The sequence below is a fragment of the Malaclemys terrapin genome, chromosome 10 (assembly GCF_027887155.1).
Source record: "Malaclemys terrapin pileata isolate rMalTer1 chromosome 10, rMalTer1.hap1, whole genome shotgun sequence".
Taxonomy (NCBI): Eukaryota; Metazoa; Chordata; order Testudines; family Emydidae; genus Malaclemys; species Malaclemys terrapin.
The window spans coordinates 72530786-72543605 of NC_071514.1; the positions used below are offsets into that span (position 1 = coordinate 72530786).

Consider the following 12820-nt stretch of genomic DNA (forward strand, 5'->3'; position numbering starts at 1 on the left):
TCAGGTGTCTGCCTCAATCTGAATTGCCCTGGAAAATGTGGGTTCAGCTGTTTCCAAGAAAGAGGGTAAGGAAAAAATGTTCTGCCCATATTAAAATAATTCTGGAAACCTTTTATTGGAAAAATTATTGAAATTTGGCAGGGAATGGTCTGTGTGTCAGTGATGTGCCTTTTTCCATCCCCATGAGGATCTGTCCAAATTTGGCCAAGCTATAAGCCTTTGAAAAACTGTGGTTTGCATATGCTCAATAGAGGCTTAGATTTTTAGCAGCTAAATTCCCCGAAGAGTCAGTGGCGCACTGGGCATGCTCCAGTCCAGGGCTGAAGGAGCGAAGCTGGACTTTTCATACGATTGCAGCTCTGGGCCATGCTGGGTCTGGGCACATGAACAGAGAGCAAGGAGACTGTCCCTCCTGTGCTCTCAGTGACCACCCCTACTGGACTCAAGGAGCATGGAGGAGGAAGCTGTCTGACTCGAATGCAGGGTAGACAAGAGCTGGGCCCGCAGTGGGATGGAGGGAAGATTGGGACAGAAGGCTGGCAGGGTTGGAGGGGAAAGATTGGGACTGGCTGGACAAGACCACAGGAAGCTGGGAGGGGGAGACAAACTGGCTGGGCAAGGGGACTAGGACCTGGAGCCAGTAGGTGGAGGGAAGGAGGTGAGGGGGCAAGGGAGACATATCTAATGTGGAGCCAGGGTTGCGGGGGTGGGGGAAGAAATGAGATTGGCAGAGCAAAGAGATTGGGACAGGGGGCTGCTGGTGGAGAATGGAACATAGATTGGAGAAGTCGTCTAGGGAGAGAGATTGGGACTTGGAGCCAAGTGTGGATGTGGGAGGTGGCGGCAGCAGCAACAAGAGGTCAGTGGGGAAGAGAGAGAAACTGGATGAAGCGTGGGAGCAGGGGAACTGTTATTGGTTGCATAAGGAGATTCAGGACAAGGAGCTGGGGGTGAGAATTGGGAATGACTGGGCAACGAGACAGACTGGGAGTAGGGGAAACTGGAATGGGAGCCTGGAATGGTAAGACTAAGACTGGTTGGGCAAGGAGACTAGGACTGGGATGAGAAGCCTGAGGAGAGGAGACTGGGACTGGCTACATGAGAAAAATGGGACTGAGATAAGGAACCACAGGCAGGGAAAAGACAGGACTGGGATAAATTGGAGGGGATGGAGTAGAAGGGTTCAAACTTGAGGAGTGGGGAGGGACGAACAGGCAGAAGAGAGTGCAAACCCATTAGACACACTCCATCCAGAGCTTGGAATGGAACCTAAGAGTCCTCAGTCTCACCATTCCTCTGCTGGCAGTAAGTACATGAAACACACTGGCAAAGCTTACCATCTCCCTCTAATGCTGGTCCACCTACAAGATGACAACCTACAGTTGCTATCCGTTACTCTGTTAGCTCACATGGTCTGTGTGGTGGATCTAAACATTCCAATCCTGCCAATCATCCAGGTAGTTTTCAATAGGATGCTACATGATAGAATTTCTTTTTTCAAAGACCTAAGGAATTTTTTTAAAGACCTAGTAAATGCTAAAAGAACATTAAAGGTTGCAAAGTCAAGCACTAAACAGTTAGGAAATGAGGTAGAGGGTCTGTAGAAAAAACAGTATGTAATCATGTAATTAAAGACAGTAGCATAATGCATAAGCACAAGGGGCAGCATTAAGGTTGCATAGGCAACATTAATTCTGGCATCTCCTAAGTTTTGAGTGCTTGACTTGCCACCTAAATAATGTTCTTTTAATATACAATATACTAGGAGAGGTTATATAATGCACTGGCTAATGTGCATGCTGCTCTTTTCTGCTTGATACAATGTCAGATATCTGCAGCTGCCACCCCTTAGAGACTGAACTGCGTAGGATAACACCTAATACTACTCAGAGATAACATTCTTCTGGAGCTCAAGTGGTAGTGGTCCTTCTAGTATCAATATGGTCCACATCATAATATCTGAGCATCCGATACATACAAGGAATTTTCCTCATAACAGCTCTTGGACATAAATAAGTATAATGATCTCATTTTACAGATGAGGAACTGAGGCACCAAAAAAAAAAAAAAAAAAAAAAAAGATTTGTCTAAGGTGTCAAGACAGCCTGTGGCAGCCCAGGGAATTGAACTGAGGTCTCCTGAGTCCCAGCCTAGTGCCTTATTCGCAAGGCTATGCTTCCTCTCTGTAGACAGAAACATCCCAGGTTCTGATCTTGGCACTGCATACTACATTGTCTGCATATGCATATCCATAGATTTATAATAAATTAAATTACATAGCCAATATATTTTATCTAAACTGAAAGCGCCTCACCTTGTCTACTCAAAAATATAAATGTCACGGCCCTTATTTAGCTAACTGAAAAATATCATCCCAGTGTTTCGTTTTTTTACGCTATACACCATCACAGTTTGGGAAAAACAAAGTCTCAGAAAGTCAAGAGGAAGGTCACCACAAAGCTTGCTACATTGTCTATAGTCAGCTTTACAAGCTGCCTTTGGGCAACTAATGTGTGTGTGTCACAGGGTGACTGGCCCCTTTAAGAGGCAGTGTGTGTGGGGCGGGGCGTCCAGTGCACCAGTGACTGATTATCTGCTGCCCAGTTGGGCTTACGGGAAGGCACCTGGTAGAGCGAAAGGAAGGGAAGGGCTTACAAAGGAAGAGACAGCAGCAGCTGTTCTCCTCTCTACCTCCCTGGACTGAAAGAAGTCCACAGGTAACAGCCTTTCCCCTGCTGCTCTCTCCTCCATTATAACGCTCAGGTGCCTGCCCGCCCTTCAGCCCAGTTGGGTAGCAGCTAATCAGTCCCAGGTGCACTGGAACCTGCTCCCACTTAAAGGGACCAGTCACACTGGCAGTGTGATGAAGGTAGGTACTCAGAAAGGCTCCTTTCTGATTATGGGATTAGCCTTTGGAAAGATGTTCAAGAACAAGCCATCCTCACACAATGTTTCAGTAGCAAACTAAGTTTTCATTGAAGTCAGCCAAAAATGTTCACAAAGTGGAGGAACAAGACAATAAACAGCAACAAAGACGAAGTGGGTATTCACCCACGAAAGCTTATGCTCCAATACACCTGTTAGTCTATAAGGTGCCACAGGACTCTCTGTTGCTTTTTACAGATCCAGACTAACACAGGTACCCCTCTGATACAAGACAATAAATGTACAGCATGTGGCCAATGCAAGAAAAGCCTCTCTCTCTTGGTCTATAAGTTGCTACAAGTGACCCTGGCATTATGCAGAGCACTGAGGGAGCAGAGGATTATCGTCTACACTTATCTCTATTTGTATGGTCCTTTAGAATTCTAGTCTTGCAAGAAAACACGCCGCCACATCAGTACATCTTCTCTAGCAGTTCCATTTTTTTGCAGGAGGAGTAGAGGAAAATGAATTGAATAAGTATAGGCAGCTGGGGATTCCCTTGGAAGCACAGAGATGGCATTAGCTGCTCTATGACACACTAACCCCTTTAGCCACAGGGATGGCCAGAACATTGTTGCACTCTGGCTGGTGTAATGGTACCATGGTTACTGTAATTTACACCTGGTATCAAATGTTACCCAGCAGCCCAAGGGATCAGAGGAATACAAAAGTGGCTTAAAAATGCGTCTACCCTGCTCCCTATTGGGCCCTACACTGAACACAGCTTGGCTGAATACAAGGACAGGAGCCAGAGGCAATACTCTCTCTTAGCAAGCCCATGAATAGGGAACCTGAAGAAATAAGATTGTAACAATGATAATGCCTTGACCTTTTAAACAAAACCTCCTGTTGTCTGCCCAAACAATGATGGGACCCCACTGCTGAAGGAGCCTTTGGGCAAGTATATTTTCTAGTAAAAGGTGCCAATAAACTGCTTATTTTGTATATCTAAGACCTTAAAAGATTAGGTAGCACCTAAACCTCAGCAATTTTATTTTTTTCAAACTTACTAGGAAATCAAAGTTAAAATGCCCCCCCCCCCCCCCTTCCTGCATTCCACTGGCCCTACTGCAAAGAGTCAGAGACAGAAATTCCTTCAGAGTAATTGGATTTTCTCTGAAGTTACAGAATCTACTTTTATTTAGACTCCTTGTTAAAAATGATCTGAAGAATTTCTAACTACTTTAGGTCCTGTCCACATTAGCTTCAGAACAACCAGAGTCCTGGTTTTGATCCAGTGTGGATAGGACCTTAGAATTAAATACTAGATACTTCCACCAAGGGCAATGGGGAGATGTACACTCAATTTAAAATTTGCGAGACAAGGGAAGGGGGAAAAATAAGTCCTAGTTCTCCTGCTCCCACTCTAGAGGATACATCAATGTCCATTATGCTGCTAATGTTGCACACCCCAACAGAACCCTCATTTCAGACTAAAAATGGACTATTGGGATCAGGTCATTTCTGTTTGCACATGAAAAATGACCACAAAACCCCACAGGAATTGCCTGACCACTGAGTCTGAATGCCCCTCTTCCCTAGCTATTTGGGGTAGGCAGCATATTCTACAGTTGTTGGACTTTTCCTTTTAACTATTTGCAGGTTTCCTTTAAAATGGTTAATACTTTGATAATTAGTTGGGTAGGAAAAAAGTAGCAATTATAAGATTGTAAGACTAAACATGTGCCAAAAGGCCTTACCAAAGGCAAAATGAACCTTAACCACACAATGACCTAAATAAAATTGTTACTTTTATAAAAACTAGTGCAGTTCCCCCAGGGCACTTAAATATGTCACAATGGGTTCTCTATAAATGTCAAAGATACATATGGAGAGAGATAACATCTTATAAAATATACATGTTAATTCAAAGAGAATGCTCTTAAAATATGCACTCATATTGTTACCCTTATTGAAGCAGTCATTAAAATAGACTTTGAGCTACCTGGTGAAGGTTTGCAATAGGAACATAAAGATAGTACAAACCCTGATATCCTTTTGTTGATGTTGTATTGTTCACATATGTCTGATGCTAATACTGTGAGTTGAGGCCCAACAATGCTGTCCAGTTTACGGCAAAAATCCAGTGTAGGTTGCATTGAGGCTATGAAGCAGTTTTAAAAAGATAATGAGTTTTTTCCTAACAGTACATGAGGTCTATACTATTTTGTGCCAAAAAAGCAAACATGTTCTTTTGTAGCTAACTTTAAACATTTATAAGACTCTTGGACCATATTCTGCTGTCAGTTACACCCAAGAAATCTCATCAACATCCAGGTGGCTTCCACGGAGTAACTGAGGGCAAAAGTGTGTCCCTTTTGTACCATCAAGCAAAACACAATATAAATAATCTACTTGACTAAGAAGCTGGTGAAAGCATCCACACAGAACAAATTAACATACATTCGTTATAGTCTTGAATACTTTGCAATAGCAAAATCAGGCTAGATTTATGTTTGATAACGGTTTGGTAAGGAGATAGTACCGAACAACAAAGTTGTCAAAAGAAAAGCATTTAATCTCCATGGTTTATTTCAAATAATACAAATATATACCTACCATCAATCATAAAACAGACAGCTGCACTCATGGCCTGAAACAAACCAAAACAAAAACATTTACAAAACACATTTTCTTTCCTCAACTTCACCAATACATTCACTGTAGAAGTCATTTATTTTAAACCAGTTAAATTTTGAAAATTCCTTAAGTCACAGTAAAGCTAGAGTGTTAACAGTAAAACCTTTGCTCCCATGAGCCTATATAGGATACCCAATTTTCCATATTACTTCAGTCCTTGACAAGGTTTTTAAATCAGCTATTCATGGGGGCTTTGAGAAGTAGTGTGCTGCTCTGCAGGAATTGAAATGTAACCTGGCTAGGGCATTGCCTACACACAAAATGTGCACTTTATCCTACTAAATCTTTAACTAAAATCAGTTTTAAAATCCATTTAGTTAAACCAGTCCTAACCCACATGTAAACCTTTTTATAACATATATAATATCTTTCTAGCTTAGGGTTGGCACTGGCCAGAAGCCAGGGTGAGGAGCTCTGAGAAAATATTACACATGGCTAGCATATGTTGCTTTTTGAGTTCACTGCTGGTAAAGCAACATGGAAGGAATACAGACAGACTTTTGCCAAGTTTGCATCATTTGGATTAAACCAGAATCTCCAAAAGAAACTCAAAGAATTCAGAAAAAGATTATTTGAAGTTTTAAATTTGAACCTTCGGACAGCTCCCTATCTCACTGTTCTAATCTGGTCATGCCCTACGCACCTTCCTGCATGGATTCAGAAATAAAACACAGCAATGTTTTCCTCCTGTGTGGATTCATAATACACTGGAATAGAGAGAGTTTGGTACCTTATAAACAATTAAATGAAGTTCTTCATAAGTGCCATCTGTGTTTACAAATATTTTGGGGAATCTGCATTTTACTTCTGGATCATTAAGATTTAAAGGTCCAGTAAGAAACCTAAAAACCAGAATTAAACAGGACAGATACAATTCATTTTTGTATTCGACAGAAAAACAATTTATAAGCACATGAACAATTTTTTAAAACAACTTTTTCAATACATGCATCCATTTGAACACAAAGAATTTCTGTCTACCCAGTTACTTATATAACTCCCTATTACCATAGTATCTGAACATGTGTCCATGTCAAATTACTAATTTCAAATTAACTGAAAGACTTACGTCCCAACTTCAAAGCGACTACTCTCTTTAAAATGAAGCATGTGAGTAAGCATTTGAATGATCAGGGCCTTAGTTTGGAGTAAACTTTGTCAGAATGCACAGAAAGAGGGTTTTTTTAGATCAAGATAAACAGAATGTGGTGATTCAAGACTGAGTTGCAAGTGATCAGTGGCATTTCAACAGCCTTTTCTTGATCAAAGGTGACTATTGCTCATGGAACCATCTGTATTTACCAACAGGCCCTCGAAAAAACCTCAAAAAAGTTTACATGTTAGCACCAAAATAACTCTGAGCTAGGGAAATAAAGGTAAAAAATACATAGATCAGGGAAACCCAATAAATCCTCCGGTTGCTTTTAAAAGGAACACCTTCTCAGTGATGACTACAGAATGCATTCTGTGGTACATCTCATTCTTCTGCTTCCTACCAATGTACACATATGTGAAAAACATCCGAATTTTGCAAGACTGAAGTGAGCTAACCCACCCTGATTTTATGCTCACGCTAAAGAAGTGGAAAACACTAAACTGGGTTTTTTATTAAAGAAAACACAATTCGTGCTCTGGAAACGGGGGGCCAAGAAGGACCCAACCCTTCATTCAGAATAAGGTCACACACTGGCCAAATGCAAAAAGTCTCCCACCGATGCACTTAATATATAGGCCATTGTGATACGCAAGTCACTGGACAGACCATTGTTTTGCTCCTGTACGACAAATCTTATTGCTCGGGGAAAAGGAATTGGAGAAATACTAAAATACTTTCTGTACAACATGCTAAGAACAGCAAGAAGGAAATAAGTATGCACTAGCTCTAAATCACAGGCCAAAATCTACACTGATTCATGCTCTGTGCAACCCCACTGAAGCCTATGGGATTATCTGGGTGTAGAAATTAGTCCCAGGAATTCATTTACACTCCTACCTAAACAAACCATTCAGTTCTTATTCTATGTGCGAAAAGCCTAGCTTTCCTTCTGAAGGGAAGAAACAGTATAGAGTATGACAGATGATAAGAACTACCTTCCGTAGTGTTGTAGATTTCCTGGCATTTCTGCACGTATTGGGGAATCTCTTCCTGCTAACTGAAAACAAACAGGAAATAAACAGCTTGGGACATTTCTTTCCATTTCTCTTTGTTCTGCAGTAGCTAAAGAAACTGTCCACAATCAACAGACCGCAGACTATACCTCTCTTGCTAGGAAATACACCATTAATGCAGAATGGGAGGGGCAAGAATATATGGCAACAATATTTTGAAAATTGGGCATTTTGGTTTTATATTTATTAATCTGAAAAAAGTTCCATAAGTTAAGTTTTAACTTTGATATATAGCTCTTTTAAAGTAATTTTATGGCTCCCATCATCATGGTATCTGAGCAAACTCTAATGAACTTATCCTCACACCACCATTGTCGGGTTGATAAGTATTTTCATTGTGCAGGTGGGAAACTGAGGCAGAAGATTAAGTGAGTTGCTCATGGCCACACAAGAAGTCTGGAAGAGCCAGAAACTGAACCCACACTTCCTAGGTCCTAGTCTAGTGCCAAAACTACAAGACCATCCTTGCATCCTCATTAAAATCTTTACATTTCTGTATATTAACAGCAGCACAGGCTACATCTCACACTGGTAAAGCTGTGCATGGTTGAACTGCATTTTATCTAGGTAATACGTTGGTCACTAGTCAACCATCCTAACTAAAGCCCTTAAGGGAAACCCTCAAATGAGATCAAAACTGCAGTTTTAATAGAGATGTGGTTTTAATATAGCTGTAGTTCAATATCCACAGAATGTTTATCCATCTCTAATTTTCAGTTATTGAATATTCTACATTATTTTCCTATTTGTTGTTTATAGTGAAGTCTACATATTTGCAACATTTTTGTTGACTGCAGGGGAGTTGGCTCCCTTTTGGGATACCTGCTGTAATCTGCTTCACAATTTGAATCCTTACAGCTTTCTAACATTCAGGTTTTCTACTGCTAAGGGAATACTGTTCCTTTTTCACTTGTGAACACCAACAGTGATATCCAAGGCCCGGTTAAGCAGCCTTTCTGAAACTCCCTAGGGAATGTACTGGGCTATCCCAGCTCCCGCTTTCTTAATATGATGCCAGTAGTGCAGACTCACAATGAACCTAAATGAAGCAGAATCTGTAGTTTTCTGAAATGTTTACTTCTGTAATTTCTAAAACTTACCAGAGCTCATTTAATTCAGTTATGGGAGGAAAGATGGCCTTGTGGTGAAGGTACAAGAACTGGAGTCTGGAGACCTGTGTGCTAGCACGGCCCTGCCACAGGCTTTGGACAAGGTTCTACTAAAGTCAATTAATATTTGTGCGGTGTATTGAGTTCCTAGGAGGCTATAGATTTTTCATGTTATACAAATGCAAAATATTATTTAAATTATACTCTCTTCACTGTACCCTGTCCATGTACCCATATAATCACATATTACTTTTTTGTATATAACCATTACGCCTATTAAAATCTCAGAGGTAGCTGAAAACAATAACTTCAGATTAATCTGTAGCAGCATTAACTCTAAGTACATATTATTTGCTAATAACTCCACATGAAAATAATGCTCATGGACATGCTGTTTTCACATGTAATTGCAGTATACAAAAAAGATTAGTAGAAATGCAAATTATTTCAGTCCCATTAGCCACGGTTAATAAAAATTTGCTTTATTTGTTTATATGGGAGTGAATTTAGTACTCATAAAAAGGTAAGAGAGAGTTATGGAGCATGCAGGTTGGTGTTGTGCAAGATCCCTGCACGGCACTACCTTCCACAACGCGTGAGCCTTCAGCAGATCGCACATAAGTGTGGTGGTTTTACCATGTGTATGAACAGAGGTTTAAAGACGATCAAATTCATTTTCATTTGACAAAACTTAGACCCTGGCCACCTTTTCCCCCCGCTTCTCAGGGAGAGAAATGAATAATTCATTTATAGTTAGTTGAAGTCCAAGAAAAATAAGAAATCTTTGCAGATTTATTTTGTGCATCTCACTGAAACTTAAATATCATGCAAAGTATGAAAACTTACGCATAGTATATTTAAAGTTACTGCATGAAAATCTGTATAAGATAAACTACATATGTACTAACTGATCATTTATAAATGATTTGGGACTGTTCCTCCTTTCACTGGATGCAGTGGAAGTATAACTCGGCCCATAAAGAAAACACATTTTAAGCACAAAGGGGCAGAGTTAAGGCTGGCCTTTCAAATGTATTTGAAAATTTTGATATTTTTCATCCTCTAATTAATCAAAATCAAGTGAATGGATTTCACTAAAAATGTTAAAACAAGTCATCTTAATGGTGATGCCAAGGATAGAAAACGCTACCCCCAAAGATGAATGTTTTGGAAAATTACAAGTGTGTGAAAACAAGGGGATTACAGAATGGAGATGGTTTTGCAAAACTGAGCCACAGTAGTTACTAGCAGCAACTCGTACTATAACAGTACAAAAGGAGTATTTTCTGCTCTATATATAGAAAATTCAAATCTGATTAGTTTAATGGTTTTTCAATTCAGGTGGTAGTTGTAAAAACATACAACGACCCAGCAGAATGATTTACAAATGAAAATCAAAAAGATTGATTTCCACTTGGCAGACAAAGTGAGCTGCTGTTCAGAAACTGTTCTGCTCTAAGGAATCTACAGACTTCCATTATCTGTTTGGATATTTTCCTCAATGCATCTGACACCTAGGCACATACACAATTTTATAACACAGATAATTGTTGTTGAATAGAAATATTGAACGTCAGCAAACCTGGACAAAGGGGAGAAGCGTGTCCAAGATCAAGGACACTTCACTGAAAACACCAGTACCTTCTTATCAAAAGCAGGGGACTGTTAGAACAAATGCATCTGCTAATCGTAACTGAGATGACATCATATGAGAAGAAAGGCAGTCTTTTTGAGGGAGCCAGGTCTCAACCTAATATTTAGTTTCATAGAAGCCAATTGGAAACTATTGTACACTACAGAGCATGAGCAATTCCCTGTAGGATACTACTTATTAAGCAGGCAGCCACACTCTGCATTAGAAACTTCAGCTAAACAGTCTTCAGACACAGCCATTCTGGAGGTGACAAAGGCTTGGATCACTGGCAACCATCATGTGCCGCTCTCTGTTTTGCTAGTTAAGAATGCCTCTGCTCAGACCTATTCTAAAAAAGTAAAAGCTCATTTGTTTACTGTATTTTTGCTATTAACCAATTATCACGACTAGATTTAGATCTGAACTTGATTTAATATAGTACCGTCAATACTCCATCTATATACTAAAGCACTTTACTAGAAAGCAATTAAATACTTGGAGTGCATCAACTGGACAGGCAAATATACCATATATATACACTCCATCACAGCTCAGTCTTGGAACGAACTTCACCAAGAAAGGGAATGTGAGCAAAGACCACAATCTTATCACAGCACTTTGCATTTCCATAGCACCTTCCATTTGAAGAGCTAGAACACTATGCAAATATTAATGGATTAAGCTTTCCAACAACTATACAGTAAATACTCCTTCTTTATCTAATGGACAGGAACACCAAGAAACAGAGGTGGTATGAGTTAACCAATGTCACACAGGAAGCGAACTCAGATTTTCTGAGTCCAAGCTCTGCACTTTAACTTTTTTTTTTTTTTTTTTAAAAGAGTTTTATGAGATCTTTAATATTCACCTGGCCAGTCACCAAAAGTGGCAAAATTAAGGCCTCATATAAAAGAAGTTTATAGAAATACAGAATACAGTACTGCATTATATTAGCACACTGTATGGTTAGCATTTGATATGATCCCAAGCTTTGGTATAGGATTAGACTCCATGATGTTCTGGCTTAGAAGCTAGAATGTTACCAACTGAACTGTACTGACAGTGCTATGACAATATTTATTCAGATTTAAATAGACATACCTAAAGAACTACCTATCCTGGACTCTAAGTACACTTACCATCCGCTAAATATATATTACAAAACCATTAGAGAATCTGAGCAGCAGCAGACCTCCCTTGGCTACATGCAACCACCAGGCAGCAGCAAGTCATTACAAAACAAATCAATATCTCACTACATTGTCAAATTACAAAAAAAGCACTCCCAAAAAATATCTGCTCAAAAAGTAAGACTTTGTAGTGTGCCCTAAAGGCCAACAATTTGGGCTTTTTTGGACTGGCATGTATGCATAAAGAATTAATTCCTAAATTGAAGAAAGCACTTTCAGAAACTTCCCCTCTTCTATATCAAAGGAACTCCAGTTCAAGTACTTGTATAGCTTATTTATATTGCTATAATGTATATGCTACAAGAAATCTGTGCAAAGTATATGTGCTGTTAAAAAAAAAAACAAAAAACAAAAACACACATATCCATACCTCTGGCTCTATGTGCCTTGGAAAGAGGGATGTTGTGAGATATTTGTATAAAATTCTCATATCATCTTGTTCTAAACCACTCCTGGAATATGAGAGGGAAAAAAGTTAAAATGTAGATCACAAAGCAGGAAAAACAATTTCTCTAATGGCCTTACTTCATGGCCAACACCTTTCTAACCAAGAGCTGGACAGGCCGCAATTTAGAGCCTTCTGGGAGAATTAACTCAGTTCTCTTTCATGAGAACACACCAATTTCTTTTGTACAGACAGTCCCAGTGTATGTTTAATTTTTAATAGAATGCTCATTCCCCTACAATACTAACAACATATCCAGGTTAACAAAGAGATAAAATCATGAGCTATAAGAAGGCTTTTCCTAATTTATGAATCCATATTTGATTTCACAAGCAAATTATGTGCAGTAAATACTGGAATCTAGACAAATATAGGAAGACTATGAAATAATAGTTTATAAATTTCTCATCTAAACATTGTGCACATTCTCTCCTCACTTCTTAAGAGCCTTTGAATAGGAGCACCTTGCCTCGCTACTCCTAAGTGAGATAATATGCCAAAAACACCTGTGCGATGTTAATAAGCACCGTAAAATCAAACACAGCTGAAGAGGAGTTGTCTGTTTTAAATTACATTGATGCAGCAAATTCCATAAACTTCTTTGTTTCTGCTAAAAAAGCAATCTGTTGTAATATTTTCTACAAATGAAGTCAGGATGGATCAAAAGTAGTTTTGATTAGCTGAAAATGTACTGCAGTTCAATATTACT

The 12820-nt window shown here is 39.4% G+C and overlaps 1 protein-coding gene across 2 annotated transcripts in view; it reads right to left on the minus strand.

Annotated features, from left to right (window-relative positions):
- Nucleotides 1-12820, minus strand: part of CCZ1 (CCZ1 homolog, vacuolar protein trafficking and biogenesis associated) — a 30361-nt gene that overhangs the window by 7005 nt on the left and 10536 nt on the right. For both annotated transcript variants that reach the window (XM_054042230.1, XM_054042231.1), the window contains 5 exons: nucleotides 12037-12118; nucleotides 7657-7718; nucleotides 6296-6407; nucleotides 5485-5518; nucleotides 4912-5029 (listed from right to left, as the gene is read on the minus strand). In XM_054042230.1, the coding sequence (XP_053898205.1) occupies nucleotides 4912-5029; nucleotides 5485-5518; nucleotides 6296-6407; nucleotides 7657-7718; nucleotides 12037-12118 (408 nt within the window). The remainder of the gene's footprint in view (nucleotides 1-4911; nucleotides 5030-5484; nucleotides 5519-6295; nucleotides 6408-7656; nucleotides 7719-12036; nucleotides 12119-12820) is intronic.